At 42.0% G+C, this 19,308-nt stretch overlaps 2 protein-coding genes across 3 annotated transcripts; one reads left to right on the forward strand and one right to left on the reverse strand.

The window, feature by feature from the left end:
* Positions 1-7,659: 7,659 nt before the first annotated feature.
* On the forward strand, positions 7,660-17,167 carry LOC126619576 (E3 ubiquitin-protein ligase RZFP34-like). Of its 2 annotated transcripts, XM_050287984.1 has the most exons (10): positions 7,660-7,675; positions 8,309-8,341; positions 8,440-8,517; positions 8,643-8,686; positions 15,922-15,962; positions 16,058-16,140; positions 16,244-16,365; positions 16,441-16,510; positions 16,610-16,650; positions 16,727-17,167. In XM_050287984.1, exons 6-10 carry the CDS (start codon positions 16,078-16,080, stop codon positions 16,854-16,856), a joined length of 426 nt encoding a protein of 141 aa, XP_050143941.1. In that variant the 5' UTR covers positions 7,660-7,675; positions 8,309-8,341; positions 8,440-8,517; positions 8,643-8,686; positions 15,922-15,962; positions 16,058-16,077; the 3' UTR covers positions 16,857-17,167. The 2 variants fall into 2 exon arrangements, 1 of the variants encoding a protein (XP_050143941.1); XR_007622104.1 differs by lacking the exons at positions 16,244-16,365; positions 16,727-17,167.
* Positions 17,131-19,044, reverse strand: LOC126619575 (alpha carbonic anhydrase 7-like). The gene is made up of 6 exons (XM_050287983.1): positions 18,745-19,044; positions 18,301-18,518; positions 17,997-18,206; positions 17,692-17,901; positions 17,567-17,620; positions 17,131-17,466 (listed from the first exon to the last, which is right to left on the reverse strand). The coding sequence occupies exons 1-6, from the start codon at positions 18,848-18,850 to the stop codon at positions 17,386-17,388; spliced, it is 879 nt and encodes a 292-aa protein (XP_050143940.1). The 5' UTR covers positions 18,851-19,044; the 3' UTR covers positions 17,131-17,385.
* Between the last annotated feature and the right edge of the window lie 264 nt (positions 19,045-19,308).

The raw sequence follows: 19,308 nt of genomic DNA on the forward strand, positions 1-19,308 counted from the left end.
CTACATCCATGTTGAACTTCCTCACGGCCCAATGAGCCTTGTGCTCCAACTCCACAGGTAAGTGACATGGTTTACCATACACTAGCCGAAAGGGAGACATTCCGATGGGTGTTTTGTAGGCGGTCCTATAAGCCCACAATGCATCCTCTAACCTCAAGCTCCAATCTTTTCTTGTTGGCCCAACCGTCTTCTCAAGAATCTGTTTTATCTCCCGATTCGACACCTAGGCTTGCCCACTTGTTTGAGGATGATAGGGTGTCGAAACCCTATGTGTAACATTATACTTCTTGAGCAGCGCCTCGATGGTGCGATTACAAAAATGTGAACCACCATCACTTATGAGGACTCGGGGCATTCCAAACCTAGCAAAAATGTTAGACTTCACAAAATCTGCCACAACTTTGGAATCGTTAGTACGGGTGGCTTTTGCTTCCACCCATTTGGAAACATAATCCACCGCCAACAAGATATAGAGAAAACCATGCGATGAAGGAAAAGGACCCATAAAATCAATGCCCCACACATCAAATATTTCAACAGAAAGTATAGGGTTTTGTGGCATTTGATCCTTAGCACTTATATTACCCATTCGTTGACAACGATCACATGTAAGGCAAAACGTCCTAGCATCCCTAAAAATGGTTGGCCAATAAAACCCACATTCTAAGACTTTCAGGGCAGTGCGTTGGGTACCAAAATGTCCCCCACATGCATATGAATGACAGAATGTTAAAATAGATTGAAACTCAGATTCATTCACACAACGTCGTATAATCTGATCGGGACAAAATTTCCAAAGGTATGGATCATCCCAAACATAAAACCTAGCATCCTTTTTAAGCTTATCACGTTGATTCCTATTAAGTGTGCTAGGGATATGTTTAGACACCAAAAAGTTCACTAAATCTGCATACCAAGGCTCACTTACCTGGATCGACAGTAGTTGCTCATCGGGGAAGGTTTCAGAAATTGGCAATGCTTCCTCATGCACCATTCGACTTAGGTGGTCAGCCACCACGTTCTCCACGCCCTTCTTATCCCGAATCTCAATGTCAAACTCTTGTAGAAGCAACATCCATCGAATGAGGCGAGGCTTGGCCTCCTTTTTCATGAGCAAATACTTGAGGGCTGCATGATCAGTAAAGATAATAACTTTAGTACCAAGTAAATATGATCGAAACTTATCTAATGCAAATACCACAGCAAGTAATTCTTTTTCAGTGGTTGAGTAATTTAATTGAGCATCATTTAATGTCCTAGATGCATAATAAATAACATGAGGTTGTTTGTTCTTTCGCTGCCCCAAAACAGCACCAATCGCATAGTCCGAAGCATCGCACATCAACTCGAATGGAAGGCTCCAATCTGGAGGTGTGATAATGGGAGCCGAAGTGAGAGCTTCCTTTAAATGCTTGAATGCCGTGGAACATGCCTCATCAAACTCGAAAGCCACCTCTTTTTGAAGTAATCTGCATAGTGGCTGTGCAATCTTGGAGAAATCCTTTATGAAACGCCTATAAAAACCTGCGTGACCAAGAAACGAACGAACCTCTCTAACCGAAGTTGGAGAGGGTAAGTGACGAACAAGGTCTACCTTAGATTTATCCACTTCAATGCCTTTTTCAGAAATAATATGTCCTAGAACAATACCTTGCTTAACCATGAAGTGACATTTTTCCCAATTAAGCACAAGATTCGTTTCAACACAACGTTTCAAAATTAAGGTCAGATTATTCAAGCAATGATCAAATGAATGACCAAACACGCTAAAATCATCCATGAATATCTCAATAATCTTCTCCACATAATCAGAGAATATACTTACCATGCAACGTTGAAATGTCGCAGGGGCATTGCACAAACCAAATGGCATGCGCCTATATGCAAAAGTGCCAAATGGGCACGTGAAGGTTGTCTTTTCCTGGTCCTCCGGAGCTATCACAATTTGGTTATATCCAGAATATCCATCAAGAAAGCAATAAAATTGATAACCGGCTAACCTTTCTAACATTTGGTCCAGGAATGGCAAAGGAAAGTGATCCTTCCTTGTCATGGCATTTAACTTCCTGTAATCAATACAAACACGCCAACCGGTCACAACACGAGTGGGTACAAGCTCTTGTTCTTCATTCTTCACCACCGTGACTCCGGACTTCTTTGGAACAACCTGCACAGGTGACACCCAACGACTATCAGAAATGGGATATATAACACCACAATCAAGCAATTTTATAACCTCTTTTTTTACTACTTCCAACATAGGTGGATTAAGGCGACGTTGAGCCTCCCGAGATGGCTTGGCTCCCTCCTCCAAAAGGATGCGATGCATGCACGTGGTGGGACTAATGCCTTTGATATCTGCCAAGGTCCATCCAATGGCAGATTTGTGCTCCTTTAACACCCTTATCAACTTGTCTTCTTCTTGGGCCGTGAGGGAGCTAGATATGATGACGGGTAGTGTTTGATCTTCTCCCAAGAAAACATACTTCAAGTGACTAGGTAATGGCTTCAACTCAAGTGTAGGTGGCTGCACAATGGATGGAAGTAACTTGTTAGCCAAAACCGAATCTAAAATTGAGAGTGGAGACTTACCAGAATGTGATGGCAATGACTCGAGGGCCGCGACCATTTCAACTACTTCATCACAAGGGGGCACGGCAATAGGGTTAAAGTCCATGCCGTGGGTTACATGGATTCCCCCACACTTGTTTCTTGCTCCTATGCCGTGCACTAAGGCTATTTCAAGTGCATCGTCGTTCATTCGATCCAAGTGTACCTGTGCCAAAGAATCAACAATGTCAATAGCGAAACAAGAATGGTCCTCCATTGGATATTTAATGGTTTCAGAAAGATTAAAACGAATAATGTCTCCATCAAACTCCATGGTTAATGTTCCCATAAACACATCTATCTTTGTTCTCGCTGTTTTCATGAAGGGTCGGCCTAGCAAAATTGGCAATGATGGAGCATGGCTCGAATCCTCCATCTCTAAGACATAAAAATCTGCAGGAAATATAAGATGATTTACCTGCACTAAAACATCCTCAAGGACTCCCTTGGGATAAGCGTTAGAACGATCGGCCAATTGAATTATAACGCCATCTTGTTTTAACTCACCAAGGTTCATTGATGCATAAATGGAATATGGCATAACATTAATAGAAGCACCTAAATCTAACATGCACTGTTCAAATCTAGTGTTTCCAATTACGCATGGGATGGTAAAACTCCCTGGATCCTTACACTTTGGTGGTAACTTTCGTTGCAAAACCGCGGATACATTTTCACTTACTTTCACAACTTCTTTGTTTGAAATTCTTTTCCTAGTTGTGCATAACTCTTTTAAAAACTTTGCGTACCTGGGCACTTGCTTAATAGCATCCAGTAAAGGAATGTTTACTTGGACTTTTCGAAAGGTATCCAAAATGTCCTTTTCGCTTTCTTCCTTCTTCGATTGTGCAAATCTACGAGGGAAAGGAACATTGGGCAGATTAGTGTTCGAAATCACAACATGTGGGACATTCTTACCTGAGGTGGACGAATGGGATGTCTTAGGTGGCTGCGACATGGGTGATGCTACCCTTGCCGTGGGGTAGGATTGCTCCTCTTCTTCGATTTGCATCTTCTCATCTTCTTTGTTTCTCACTTCTTTTCCACTTCGTAGTGTGATAGCCTTTGCAGATTCGAAACCACCCTTGGGATTGACCACCGTAGTGCTTGGTAACTTACCATTTTCACGGAATTGTCCCAAAAATTCGGCCATTTGGCCCATTTGCTTCTTAAGCTCATTAACCTCCTTTGCTTGGGTCTGCATTCCCTGCGCCATGGTGGTTAGTAATTGATATGTTTTATCGTCATTCAAAGATGTACCTGGGTTGGTTTGGGATGATTGTGCTGGCGGAGGTGGTTGTGGTGCCATTGGCCTTGGAAAGAAACCCGGGGGTTGTCGGAATCCACTTTGTTGGCCATATTGTGGTGCATCTCTCCATCTGAAATTGGGGTGGTCACGCCATCCCTGATTGTATGTACTGGAGAAAGGATCACCCCTTGGTTGGTTTTGATTTCCATAACCCACAGCATTGGCAGATTCCCACCCTCCATTCTCAATTAATTGAGGGCATTGATCAGATTGGTGTCCTTGAATGGAGCATACACCACACATTGTAGCTCCTTGCATTTTGGGGCCTTCAACCAACTGCGATAACATAGACGTAAGGTTAGCCATTTGGGATTGTAACTCAGAAATAGAACTTACCTCATTTACATGATGTGGACGTGGGGTGTCTCGTTGCCCAACGCCTTCATATTGTTGTGCGTTGTGTGCTCGGTTCGCAATGAGAGTCTTGGCAGCCACCGGAGTCATGTCCACCAATGCACCACCCGCCGAGGCATCTAGCATTTGGCGTTCCATGGGAAGGAGTCCTTCGTAGAAGTATTGAAGGAGCAACTCCTCCTTCATTTGATGCTGTGGACAAGAAGCAACAAGAGTTTTAAAACGTTCATAATATGTTGGAAATGACTCACCTTGGCTTTGTTGGATGCCACTAATGCGTTTCCTCAAAAGAATGACTCTTGAGGTTGGAAAGAATTTTTCCAAAAACGCTCGTTTCATACTCTCCCAAGAGGTAACCGTCCCCGGGGCCAATTCATACAACCAATCTTTAGCTTTATCCATTAGAGAGAATGGAAAAGCTTTCATCTTCAAAATGTTGCCATCAACATTTACCGGCGTCATGCTTGAACAAACAACTTCAAACTCCTTCAAGTGTTTGTTTGGGTCTTCCATGGACAGCCCATGGTACTTTGGAACATGATGTAACAAGCTCGACTTCAATTCGAACTCTTCGGTCTTCCCTTGGGCTGCCGCGGGGTATTGGATACAAAGAGGGGCTGCATTATCCAAACCCGAGGCAGAAAGCTCCTTAATGGTTCGGTTGTCCGCTGCCATCTCTTGGTTCTCCTCTACAACTCTAGCCGTGGGCTCTTCTTCCTCTTCAAATTCGTTTTCTTCGCAATGAGGTTCCGGGCTAGGTGGATTGGATGCTTGTTGCCTTATTGTTCTTCTCAAAGTTCGCTCAAAATCGTCGTCGAACTCCAAAATGTTTGCTTGGACATATTTGCAACTTCGAGTCATACACTCATACCTAAAACAAGAAAACAAGAAACCAAGTCAGAAACTGAATTTAAAACAAACAAAAATAACACAAAAATAAATAACGAGGGATTAGCAACTTTGCTAATCCCCGGCAACGGCGCCAAAATTTGGTGTGAAAATTAACTTGACACACAAATTAAACCCTATTTATGACAATTGTAGTAATGATGTAAGTAGGGATCGTTCTAACCGGGGATTAACTAGGGGTGCTAATCTAATACAAATCAACTTAGAAACACAAAAACTAAAATTAAAGACTCTAATTAGACTACTAAGATTCAAAACAGATTTGAAACACTCAAATCTGCCCAAACTGACTAAAACAAGTTAATTGACTCAAACAGCAACTAAGACAAGATTTGGACGAATTTTGGTTTCCTAATGATCTAAAATACCTAAAAACATATTCTAAGACAAGTTCTAAGTAAAATGACTCAAAGAAATAAGGTGGGATTTGATTTGGACGAAAATAACTAAATGGGCAGATTGTAATTTAAAACAGATTGTAAACTAAATGTGATGAATCAATGGGTGATGGAATGGCTAAGGGGTTCTTCTCCACACATGAAATTTATGCAACGTAAATCGATTTCCAGTTATCAATTCAATAAGTTATGAACCTCGACACTCCAAGTTAATTAGGTCTGCTTAAATTAACTTTCAGATTTCCCTAGAATCATTGAATTGGATGAATATGCATCGCAAACAAATTATTCCTAACAAGTTCTCTATATGAACAGCATGATAAAGATACAAGTTAGAATCATTACGTTCCTTGGAAATCATAAGCATCGACAAGGCATTCGTAACTATGAAAAGCATGATACTCTTGCCAGGAATCTACTTAACACGATCGTGACTAGCGACCTTCACTACTTGCGAATATAAATTCATAACGATTAGGTGAGACAAACTTATATCCTAGCACCAAATTCAAGCATGCAAATTAAGCGTGCACTCTCAATCAACATACAAGAATAAGTTATAAATCCAACGGTTAAGCAAATTGTATTCACGACTTAGGAAACGATAACTGGAAGTAATCAACTTATTTCACATAAATAAACATGGTTTCGAATACACCCTTCGCCAAAACGAATTTAGCCAATCATCCTTAAAGCAAAACAAAGATTACATGAATTAGACATTGAAATATAAGATAGAAAACACCTAAAATTGTTCAACAACTCAGATTGAAGTGCCAAACAATTTGTAGAGAATCTGTCCTCCTTGTTGCTTGCGGCAGATTGTATGGTGATGCTTCTTGGATTGTTTTGATGACGTAGAATGGGTTATGGAGGGTGTAGGGTCACGGCAAGGCTTGGGGATGGTGTATGGGTGTTGTGTGGAAGGTGTGGAGATGAAGAATGGTGGTAGAAATCGGCTGGAATGAAGGAAAGGTGCGGCAAGATGGGAAATAGGGTTTTGGACGAATTTCTGACTATGGAGAGGGTGTTATTCGGCCAAGGGAGGTAAAACACATATATATAGGCAGCCAAACCCTAAAGAAATCAGGTTAGACAAATGGGCTAGGGTTAGGTGCGGCTAGGGTTAGGAAATCCACCAAAAACTAGGGTTTCTAGAACATTAGGTGCGGCATGGGCTTAGGGTAAGTAATCAGATTTTTTTCATGTGAACAAGGCCTAGGTGCGGCTGATTAAGTGGGCTAGGGTTAGGGTTAGGTGCGGCATAGGTCCAAGAGGCAAAGATGGGTCATCCAAAAGCCCAAAGCCGAGAATAGAAACTCTCGAAATTGGAAACCTCCAAGAATAGAAACTTCCAACTTTAGAAACTTTGGTTTCCAATTCCGAATTCTTAGTTCATCACTTTCATTTCTTCATTCTTAAGCTTCTTTGACCTTCAAACTCGTCCATTCCTCGTGCTCCATTTGCATACACCACATTCCAGCTCACTTTTTGCTCCAAAAGCTCCAAATTGCATCATTTCGTGTAATATGTCCTTTAACCCTGAAAACACATGAAAGTAGCTTAAAAGACTACTTTGACGAAGAAAACATAACAAAAATGCATAAGAACTAGCTAACTAAGGCGCATAAATATGCTCCTATCAGGAATGGGGGAGTCGGGTCTGTGAGCAGAGGAAGGAGAGGCTACATTTTTTTTTTTCTTTTTAGACTTGGCCCAAAACGACGTCGTTTTGGCCAGGTCATTTAAAAAAATTCCTTGGGCCAAAACGACGTCGTTTTGCCCAGGTTGTTTAAAAAAAAAAAGGCTCGCGCTGCGCGCAGCGCCTCCTTCTTCAACCTGCAAGGCTGCTTCTTCTTTCAATTGTTTTGTCGAGCATGTGGTGTGCAGCTCCAAGGGGTCGCACCAGCAGCTCCAAGGGACCTCTAAGGTTATTTCCATGGCTTCCAAGAGGTCGTGCGACCCCATTGACCCCACTGTGGCTCCGCCTCTGGCTCCAAAGGACCTCTAAGGTTATTTCCATGGCTTCCAAGAGGTCGTGCGACCCCATTGACCCCACTGTGGCTCCGCCTCTGCTCGCCACGATGTGAAATGGGTTAGTTGCTTTTACTCTCTCTGATTAATCTTGTGAATGTGAGTTTGATATCAATTTATCCTCTCACCTATCAGTGTAAATGGGTTAGTTGCTTTTACTCCCTCTAATTAATCTTGTGAATGTGAGTTTGATATCAATTTATCCTCCCACCTATCAGTGTAAATATATCGGTCTATATATACATATACATATACATACATACATACATACATACATACATACATACATATATATATATATATATATATATATAAGTTGAGAAGGAAAGAACGGAATTTGGAAAATGGAATAGAATAGAAACTATTGTTGGATATTTTTCGCAATGGAGATTTGATTTTATCAGGGCTTTGCTGGATATGAATGTACTTTCCATTTATTTTTCTGCAAATCAAGTGTATCATAAACTGGTTAACATCAGAGGATCTAAACTTGATAGATAAAGTGCAGAGGATCTATCCTGTGTTTCTCTATGGACTGTGGAATAATAATTACTTGGGACATATTAACTTGAATTGGTCCTTTTCTTTCCTTTTTATTTCCCTCTAGCGCTTCATGCCGTTATCGTTTGAAGATTTTTTTAATCGTTGAAATGCTACTGATTCATTTTTAATTTGTTTGCCTTGTGCCTTTCAGATCATTTGCTCCTTGTGCAACACCCAACAAGATGTAAGATCTCTTGTAGACAATTCCGATGATGGTAATTATGTCAAAAAAAATGTAAGGATTGAGGTTAATGGATTCTCAATTTCTGATATCTTTTTCAGGTTCAGCAACACTGTGTCCAGTGTGGGGTTTGCATGGGAAACTATTTTTGCTCCAAATGCTAGTTCTTTGACGATGATGTAAGCCTTGAGTTCTAGTCTGATGAAAAAGAGAGACTCTTTTAGTTCATAATGTCATAATTATTGAACCCTACTTTGAAAACACTTGTATCATCGATAAATCCAATTTATATATTTTTTTCCAGGTTTCAAAGAAACAGTATCATTGTGACGGATGTGATATTTGCAGGTTGGACTCTTTTCTACACTTCTCTGTTGTTCGATTTGTCGTTTGCATTCTTGTCATTGCGTTCTTAAATTTTTATAATTACGTGTTACCTATCATTCAATTTCGGCTACTCCTACTTTACCCCGGATATCCTCATTCCTAATCTTATCCTTTCTCGTGTGCCCACACATCCAACGAAGCATCCTCATCTCCGCTACACCCATTTTGTGTACGTGTTGATGCTTCACCGCCCAACATTTTGTGCCATACAGCATCGCCGGCCTTATTGCCGTCCTATAAAATTTTCCCTTGAGCTTCAGTGGCATACGGCGGTCACACAACACGCCGGATGCACTCTTCCACTTCATCCATCCAGCTTGTATTCTATGGTTGAGATCTCCATCTAATTCTCCGTTCTTTTGCAAGATAGATCCTAGGTAACGAAAACGGTCACTCTTTGGTATTTCTTGATCTCCGATCCTCACTCCTAACTCGTTTTGGCCTCCATTTGCACTGAACTTGCACTCCATATATTCTGTCTTTGATCGGCTTAGGCGAAGACCTTTAGATTCCAACACTTCTCTCCAAAGGTTAAGCTTTGCATTTACCCCTTCCTGAGTTTCATCTATCAACACTATATCGTCTGCGAAAAGCATACACCAAGGAATATCACCTTGAATATGTCCTGTTAACTCATCCATTACCAACGCAAAAAGGTAAGGACTTAAGGATGAGCCTTGATGTAATCCTGCAGTTATGGGAAAGCTTTCGGTTTGTCCTTCATGAGTTCTTACGGCAGTCTTTGCTCCTTCATACATATCCTATATAGCTTGGATATATGCTACTCGTACTCCTTTCTTCTCTAAAATCCTCCAAAGAATGTCTCTTGGGACCCTATCATACGCTTTTTCCAAATCTATAAAGACCATATGTAAATCCTTTTTCCCATCTCTATATCTTTCCATCAATCTTCGTAAGAGATAGATTGCCTCCATGGTTGAGCGCCCTGGCATGAACCCGAATTGGTTGTCCGAAACCCGTGTCTCTTGCCTCAATCTATGCTCAATGACTCTCTCCCAGAGCTTCATTGTATGACTCATTAGCTTAATTCCCCTATAGTTCATGCAATTTTGTACATCGCCCTTATTCTTGTAGATAGGCACCAAAGTGCTCATTCGCCACTCATTCGGCATCTTCTTCGTTTTCAAAATCCTATTGAAAAGGTCAGTGAGCCATGTTATACCTGTCTCTCCCAAAACTTTCCACACTTCAATTGGTATATCGTCTGGGCCTACTGCTTTTCTATGCTTCATCTTCTTCAAAGCTACACCCACTTCTTCCTTCCGGATTCTACGATAAAAAAAGTAGTTTCTACACTCTTCTGAGTTACTCAACTCCCCTAAAGAAGCACTCCTTTCATGTCCTTCATTGAAAAGATTATGAAAATAACATTTCCATCTGTCTTTAACCGCGTTCTCTGTAGCAAGAACCTTTCCATCCTCATCCTTGATGCACCTCACTTGGTTTAGGTCCTTTGTCTTCTTTTCCCTTGCTCTAGCTAGTTTATAGATATCCAACTCTCCTTCTTTGGTATCTAGTCGCTTATACATATCGTCATAAGCCGCTAACTTAGCTTCTCTCACAGCTTTCTTCGCCTCTTGCTTCGCTTTTCTATACCTTTCACCATTTTCATCGGTCCTATCCTTGTATAAGGCTTTACAACATTCCTTCTTAGCCTTCACCTTTGCTTGTACCTCCTCATTCCACCACCAAGATTCCTTTTGGTGTGGGGCAAAGCCCTTGGACTCTCCTAATACCTCTTTTGCTACTTTTCGGATACAACTAGCCATGGAATCCCACATTTGGTTAGCTTCCCCCTCTCTATCCCACACACACTGGGTGATTACTTTCTCTTTGAAAATGGCTTGTTTTTCTTCTTTTAGATTCCACCATCTAGTCCTTGGGCACTTCCAAGTCTTGTTCTTTTTTCTCACTCTTTTGATATGTACATCCATCACCAACAAGCGATGTTGATTAGTCACGCTCTCTCCTGGTATAACTTTGCAATCCTTACAAGTTATACGATCCCCTTTCCTCATTAGAAGAAAATCTATTTGTGTTTTTGACGACCCACTCTTGTAGGTGATCACATGTTCTTCTCTCTTCTTAAAGATCATATGTCATTGCAAAATCCAAGATAGCTTCCCCATCCTCGTTTCTCTCCCCAAAACCATGGCCACCATGAAAACCTCCATAGTTGCCTGTCTCCCTGCCCACGTGTCCATTTAAATCTCCTCCTATAAATAACTTCTCCGTCTGAGCAATTCCTTGCACCAAGTCTCCAAGGTCTTCCCAAAATTTCTCCTTCGAACTCGTATCCAACCCTACTTGAGGTGCGTATGCACTAATCACATTGATAAGTTCTTGTCCTATTACAATCTTGATTGCCATGATTCTATCTCCTACCCTCTTGACATCTACAACATCTTGTGTCAAGGTTTTGTCCACGATGATGCCAACACCGTTTCTCGTTCTATTTGTGCCCGAATACCATAGTTTAAACCCTGAGTTTTCTAGATCCTTTGCCTTACGACCAACCCACTTAGTTTCTTGTAGGCACATAATATTTATCCTTCTCCTCACCATAACTTCTACTACTTCCATAGATTTTCCCGTCAAGGTTCCTATATTCCACGTTCCTAAACGCATTTTGCTCTCTTGAACTCTACCCTTCTGTCCTAGCTTCTTCACCCTTCCCCGTCTAATAGGATCAAAGTACTTCTTTTGTGTGTCCCGTGTAAAGTTGATAGAAGCATATGCTCCCAAACAACTTTGAGTGGAGTCGTTCGAAAAGAAGTTTCTATAGCCCCCTTGCTCATTTAACACTGTATCCGGGTGCCGATGGAGATACAGCGACCCTTGCTCACTTATCACTGTGCTCAGGCCACACAGCGCGCCACTTACGGGTGACGCCCTAGCTTTAGCGCAATTTCGTTCTGGATTCATTTTCATAAGGATTCGACGTGATCATGGAGTGCCGGCTGTCGACTACCTGACGCCCTCCCCCTCCTCCTTTATCCGGGCTTGGGACCGGCAATGTAAGATAAACTTACACGGCGGTTTGGACATGTGCAAAGAAGGCCTACTGACGCTCCGATTAGATGCGACTATGGGACAGAGGTTCAGGGCCGAAGGGGCAGAGGAAGACCTAGGAAAACTTTGGACGAGACCCTAAGAAAAGACTTAGAGTACTTGGATCTAACGGAGGACATGACACAGGAAAGAACACAATGGCGTTCTAAGATTCATATAGCCGATCCCACTCAGTGACTTGGATTTTCCAAGTCTCCAACCGAGAAGTTTTCCTCACTCGGGAAATTAAGGGAACACTACCTCAACCTATATACTCCACTCACAAAGCTTCAACATACAAGCTTCAACAAAAGAAAATTCAAAGAACTTAGCGAAGAAGGCTTTGGTGTATTTAACACAATACGTTGAAATGAAGGAAAGCTTATTTATTGATATCCCCGATAAGTTACAAATATGTACATATACTTGAGTCAAAATAAACAAACAAGAAGGAGCCTTCACAAAGGTTGCTTAGGAGAAGTCTCAGCAGTCGGTAGAGCCCCAGAAAGAGAAGGCACCGAAGGGGGATCATTCGGAGCCTCAGTACTGGACAAAATCCTAGAAGGAGGAGGCATCAGAGATTGATCATTTGGAGCTTCATTACGCGGTACAGCCCCAGAAGACGAAGGCAATAAATGCCTTTGGAACAAACCCACAAATCTCTGATGATCAAGTAAAACCTGACCATCAGATTCCTTCATCTGGTCAAGCTTCCTCTTCATGTTTGTAGCATAGTCATGTGCGAGCCGGTGCAACTGTTTATTCTCATGCTTGAGCCCTCTAATCTCCTGTTTGAGACTCATCACTTCAGCCGCCAATGATTCAACTTGGCGGGTTCGAGCAAATAGGCGTTGGGCCATATTAGACACAAAACCTGCACACTGAACACTGAGAGCCAGAGAATCCTTAACAGACAACTCATCAGACCGTTTGGAAAGTAGTCTGTTATCTTTAGGAGTGAGAAGGTTCCTGGCCACTACCGCAGCGGTCATATCATTCTTCATCACGGAATCCCCAACGGTAAGAGGACCAGTAGGGGAGACGAAGGATGGGCGCCATATGTTGTCTGGAGAAGGCGGGGCTGCCTCTTCAACAAGGTTCAAGTCAAAACGACGGTCGGAGGGGCCAGACATTTTCAAAGGTGTTGAAGAGAGAAGAGGTCGGACAAATCAAGATCTTAGAAGTGCAAGAATGGAGCTTCTACTGGTGGATATTCAAGTGTGCTTTGGAACTTAATGTCAGCCCCTATAAAAATCTGCACTCGACGAAGCTTCAGAAATCGAAGAGGCGCCTGCTCAGAAATCGAAGAGGCGTTTGCTTTCTCAAAAGCTGGGCTGCTCAGAGACCACGAGGGTCGATCTCAGAAATCGAAGAGGTGTTTGCTTTCTCAAAAGCTGGGCTGCTCAAAGACCACAAAGGCCGATCTCAGAAATCGAAGAGGCTTGCTTTCTCAAAAGCTGGGCTGATCAGAGACCACGAGGGCCGATTTCAGAAATCGAAGAGGCACCTACTTTTCCAGCCTTGTCAGCACCTGTCACACGCACACTCAGCTTTGCGGAAATTATGGGCATTCTGTCGAAGATTTCTGGCGAAGTAGAAAGCACATGAATCGTACTGTTCAATGACCCACTTCCCACACGCAACAGTAGCTCATGGGTACCACACAGTAGCTCATAGGTACCACTGCTGGATAATTGGAAAGTCCCTGTGTGTCAACCTCTGTGCTTCGTGGCAAGGTAGACTAGCAAACATGCCCAACCTTTACTCACATTCGAGAAAACACTTCCAACAAGATTGCTTGCTCCAAAATCGAAGAGGCACGGCCCTCCGAATCTCGAGAGCCAGACTCCCAACATGATTACTTTCTCAAAAATCGAAGAGACACCGCTCTCCGAATCTCGAGAGCCAGACCCCCAGCAGGATTGCTTTCTCAAAAATCGAAGAGGCATCGTTCTCCAAATCTCGAGAGCCAGACCCCCGACAGGTCTGTAATCTTCACACGCAACATCAGCTTTCCAGATACCACAAACCACTTTTTCAAAGTGCTCTGACAGAGTTAAAACATGTGAAGCTGGCAACTCCCACTACCGTGCTATAACCAAGCAAGGTAAAGGAATAGCATTATTACTTGATGTTAGGGAGACTCCTATATATGTCGACTTCCATCCCTAACGGACAGGCAGACCTGCAAAAATGCTCAACCCTTTCTCTTATCTGAGAGGGCACTCCCAACAAAGCCTTTCGAAATATTCAGCTTTCTTTCCCCCCGATAATACCTCTGTAAACAAGCTATACTAGAGCAAGAATATCTCATATCATCAGGGTTAAAAGCAAGAGTATCCCATATCATGCTTTTTCCCTGTCTTTTCCTTTGGCCTTGTTCTTACCTGCAAGACAAGGAGAAAGAGAGCAATCAGTCAGCACTTGGAATCAAGCTTCCAGCCAGGAACTGACTGCCTGGAACCCCTTACCTGATTACTTACCTGGCATTGCTCTCGAGTACTCATCTTCAACATCTTATGCTTCCAGGGAAGATACCGCATCTGCCTGAGGAACAGATAGGGCAAGTGAGAAGGATACAAGGAAGCATGTGGAGACAAGCGTAACAGCACACGTGCCGATACATCCACTACTCTATCAAAAGCAAAAGTATCCCATATCAGCAGGGTCGAACGTACTCTAGATTTGATGGACTTGTTTTGACCCTCAAATTCTTCAGTCGGCCTTATACTCTGGAGGAAACCAGAAAACCCTCCAGCCCAGTTCAAGAATAAGCCTGTGGAAAGTTACTTCTTCAAAAGCAAAAGTATCCCATATCATCTCTCCTCATTTTTCTTCTCTTTATCCTTCATGCTGCCTGCAAGATAGGGAGAATGTGAACAATCAGCCGGAGCTCTGATTGCTTACCTTGTCTGTCACCTCTTTCAGCAGATCCCCCAGCTCGGCGACTTGGGGGACTCCTACTACATGGTTTGTATCTCGCTTGACCAAGCATGAAACTACAAGTAAGCTTCAAGTGAAATTGATACATTACCTTGTGCATCTCCACCAGTTACAGATACCACCCCTGGATGGAGGAAGAGTACTTCCAGAGAAGATGCCACATCTACCTATGAGACGGATAAAGGCAAGTCAAGACGATACCACACTCCGGTACTTAGAAGTTTCGTGGCTACGAGATCATTCTCCCACAATATTTCCTAATGTCATTTGTACTAAATCATTCACTTGTACTCACTAAAGGAGAGCTTGAACCTATGTACTTGTGTAAACCCTTCACAATTAATGAGAACTCCTCTATTCCGTGGACGTAGCCAATCTGGGTGAACCACGTACATCTTGTGTTTGCTTTCCTATCTATATCCATTTATATACTTATCCACACTAATGACCGGAGCAATCTAGCGAAGATCACAAAAAGTGACCGTTTTCGCTACCTAGGATCTATCTTGCAAGAGAACGGAGAATTAGATGGAGATCTCAACCATAGAATACAAGCTGGATGGATGAAGTGTAAGAGTGCATCCGGCGTGTTGTGTGACCGTCGTAGGCCACTAAAGCTCAAGGGAAAATTTTATAGGACGGCAATAAGGCCAGCGATGTTGTATGGCACAGAATGTTGGGCGGTGAAGCATCAACGTACACAAAATGGGTGTAGCGGAGATGAGGATGCTTCGTGGGATGTATGGGCACACGAGAAAGGATAAGATTGGGAATTAGGATATCCGAGGTAAAGTAGGAGTAGCCAAAATTGAAGGAAATATGAGAGAAAATCGGTTCCGGTGGTTTGGACATGTGCAAAGAAGGTCTACTGACGCTCCGGTTCGAAAATGTGACTATGGGACAAAGGTTCGGGGCCGAAGGAGTAGAGGAAGACCTAGGAAAACTTTGGAAGAGACCCTAAGAAAAGACTTGAGTACTTGGATCTAACGGAGGACATGACACAAATGAGCGCAATGGCGTTCTAGGATTCATATAGCCGACCCCACTTAGTGGGAAAAGGCTTTGTTGTTGTTGTTGTTGTTGTTGTTGACGTGTTACCTATCATTATCTTACTTCTCAAAAAATGTCTTCATTGATAAGACATTTGCACTTGTCTAAGTCTGTTCTAATTGTTGTTGCAGAATCGGAGGTGGGGAGAACGTTTTCCACTGTAACAAGTGTGGTAAGATGTTAACCCGATCTTTTTATTACTATTAAATTCTTTTAATCATACTTGTACAAATAGCCTGAATTGGAATGTCTCTATCTATGTGTTAGGATGTTGTTACTCAAAGGCGATGAAGGATTCGCACAATTGTGTGGAAAACGTGATGCATCATAATTGCCCTGTGTGCTTTGAGGTAAAGTTTGGAGAATACTGTGTCTAATGACTAAGGGAAATTCAGAAAGTTACCTTCCTTCCGACAAATTAAGGATTTTTGGCCTCTTTTTCCAACAAATTAGTGCACCAGCTCGCATCGGTTATTTCTGCAGTTTCTTTTCGATACAAGGGAAGACATTACTGTCTTGCGATGTGGACACAATATTCATTTGGAATGTGTAAAGGAGATGGAGCGGCATTACCAGTAATTCATCGGATATAGGTGACTGTTATAAATGGTAAAGAAACTGTACCCATATTAATTGTATATAACTTGCAGGTATTCATGCCCAGTTTGCTCAAAATCATTCCGCAATATGTCCCGTGTATGGGAAAAACTTGATGAGGAGGTAAATCAAGGATTCGATGTTTCAATTTAATGAGTCATATGACTACCTCTGAGTTACCTGTCTTTTCTAGTTTACTGATCTCTTTCAAATCAATTTTAGGTCGCAGGGACTCCCATGCCTCAGAAGTATCAAAATAAGATGTTAAGTGTACGCAGATGATCACTTTCTGTTGCTTCTGCAACTATTGGGTAATTAAATTTTGCACACTTTTGGTTAGGTTTGGATCCTCTGCAACGACTGTGGCGAAACATCTCAGGTTAATTTTCACATTGTGGCACACAAGTGCCTCAAGTGCAAATCCTACAATACAAGGAAAACACAAAGGGCCAGCGTCATTCTCGTCTAGGATTACTGCAAGGTGAATAACCTCCAGATCAAAATTTATGATGTATTTCTTCCCAATTATATAAAAATGATCAGCTTTTAGTAGTGAGATAGGGAAAAGTGGTATTGCCAGTCCCTTTGTTCTTGAGCCAGTAAGTTACTCGATAGGTTTTGTCGGGGAAAATTTGCTTATACTAGAGCCAATTTCTGTCAGCTACTGGGTAGGGGAATCATTTTGCATTTGAAAGTATGGGAATGTATTGTATGCGGCTTCATCAATGGAAAATGAAACAAAGTTTCAGAAAACTATCATGAAATAAATTTTCTGAAGTACATATGAATTTATTTAAGAGAATGAATGAATTTTAGCGGAGCAAAACCAAAAACAACCATATACCTTCTGAGATAGACTCGAAGCACACAGCTTCTGAAGTACATATAGAATTTGCCAAGATGTGCATTTTAATCAAAATGTGCAAGCACTGATTTATTACAGCTGAAAAGTAAGTTTATTTTCCTCAAATTTTCGGAGGTCGTTAGTTACGCATGTCTCACTTGACGAACGATGAACCGTGGAGCTTGACCTCCCGGTAATTGAGAGGTTGTACCGGTCTTGAATTCATCTCCGCATACTGCATTCAAGTTAACCAAGAGGAGTTAATATGCGTTAAAGGATATTTACTGTGGTGTAGCCAGTTACCTAGAACTATTTCACACGGACAGGGTAGTCACCTTGTAAACGGCCTTGTGAAGCAACTCCACTTGTGATGGTGAAACAGTATGTACCTGTGGACAGTTCGTAATCAGCTTGGTTTTCGTTTTCGGGTAAGTTTTGAGGGCTGATGAAGAAGCTGTACCTGTTTGTTTATGGTCCAAGTAACTCCTTCGGTGCAAGGAGGGGTTGTGTATGATCCCGTGTATCTGTAAAATTTCGAGGTCTTCTTCTTCATCTTCCTCTTTGCTGCATCCTGACGCGCCTTCTGAGCCTTTTTCATTTTCCTCGGATCAATTACTCCCAACGGTACCTCCTTCGGTTTCTTAATCATAGACGATATCGCCTTTTTCACCTGAAAGTATGAATAACACCATTGATCTCCTATATTTTGCCTTTTCTAATTTAACCGAAACGAGTTTTTACCGTGCAATGGTTGAGGCTTTTTACCTCTGAGATAAAGGGATTGGGCTTGCCAATTTTGTAGAGGAATCCAACGACAGCTACACGATTTTTCTTGTCTTTGTGAATCATGTGCAGCTCCGCATCATACCTTTTGCCATTCATGGTGTGCTCGGATGGGGCGTGCCAATGGCATTGGTGGAGAATGTATTCTGTGCCGTTGATCATGACTCCTCCTGCGTCGCCCTCCCATACAACCTGCATTGTCAAATTACAACACAAGCAGTAAAAAGAATCATGCATCTGATGGTAGAAAAAAAAGGAAAATAAGGATTTTCTTTCACTTTCTTACCGATATAGCATGACCTTCATTCTTCATCAAGGCTTTGGTAGGCTTGTAACTAATTGAAAGCTCATCAAAGTTTGAGTTAACTTTGAGGGCAATATCATCCCTCAAATCTATTGGAGATTGTAGTTTTCCATACTTACATGTACTCCATTCTTTCTTGAGGTCTCCCCAGTGTTCCGGTCCTCTATCCCCGTTACCAAATTCAAACTCTATCGGATGTCCTGCACCAAAAAAGGGAAACACAATAAGATTGTGACGATGCAGATGTGGATTAGGTCAGTCAGCCAGGTACTATGCCTTTTCAGTACCCAAATCAAATCCCCATCGGTTTCTATAAATTAGAGCAGTTTAGAATGTCACTTTTTAAACAAAGCATTTAGATGATGATGAAAAAATGCATGCGCACGCACACACACATTACATATAAGGTTATGTATATGGCATTACCCAGCTCATGGGTAAATTTGGAAGCTGTAATGGGTGATGCATCACAGAAGAGAAGAAAAAATGTGAAAGCAATGAAGCCAAGGTGGATTTGGTTTGATCCAACCATGTTTTGAGAGACAATTGTCACAAATTGTTAGACCCCCAAGAGCTCCTCCCTCCCAGGTTTTATAGAAATATATATGTTGCAATTGCCAGTAGAGGGATCTGAATGGGGAAACAATTCACAATTTCTCCACGATCAATGTGTCTGTGTGTCTGTGATTTACACCCAATATATGGCTCTTGTATAACCTGTAGCCAGTACGTAATTATAATCTCTCTCTCTCTCTTTCTCTCTCTCTCTCTCTCTCTCTCTCTCTCTCTCTCTCTCTCTCTCTCTCAAAATATTCGTGTCCACAAATCATGTTTGTTATAATTAGCTCAGATTTTGGGGAATCTGAGAGGTACGACTAAGAAGTAACGAAACCCGAGCGAAAAATGTCGTTAACCAACAAAATTAGCTATATATGTTTTTAGGTGAGGGATTTGGAATTACTTAAAAAAGATAAACCACAAAAGATAGAG

The sequence above is a fragment of the Malus sylvestris genome, chromosome 4 (assembly GCF_916048215.2).
Source record: "Malus sylvestris chromosome 4, drMalSylv7.2, whole genome shotgun sequence".
Classification (NCBI taxonomy): Eukaryota; Viridiplantae; Streptophyta; class Magnoliopsida; order Rosales; family Rosaceae; genus Malus; species Malus sylvestris.

Bases quoted from the DNA above. Each gene is read 5' to 3' on its own strand.
- LOC126619576 (XM_050287984.1), top strand. From the start codon at position 16,078: ATGAAGGATTCGCACAATTGTGTGGAAAACGTGATGCATCATAATTGC. The intron at 16,366-16,440 runs GTAATTCATCGG...TATAACTTGCAG, and splicing joins GAGATGGAGCGGCATTACCA to GTATTCATGCCCAGTTTGCT. The intron at 16,511-16,609 runs GTAAATCAAGGA...AATCAATTTTAG, and splicing joins GGGAAAAACTTGATGAGGAG to GTCGCAGGGACTCCCATGCC.
- LOC126619575 (XM_050287983.1), bottom strand. From the start codon at position 18,850: ATGGTTGGATCAAACCAAATCCACCTTGGCTTCATTGCTTTCACATTT. The intron at 18,519-18,744 runs GTAATGCCATAT...TTTTTGGTGCAG, and splicing joins CAAATTTACCCATGAGCTGG to GACATCCGATAGAGTTTGAA. The intron at 17,902-17,996 runs GTAAAAAGCCTC...TCATACTTTCAG, and splicing joins CCAATCCCTTTATCTCAGAG to GTGAAAAAGGCGATATCGTC.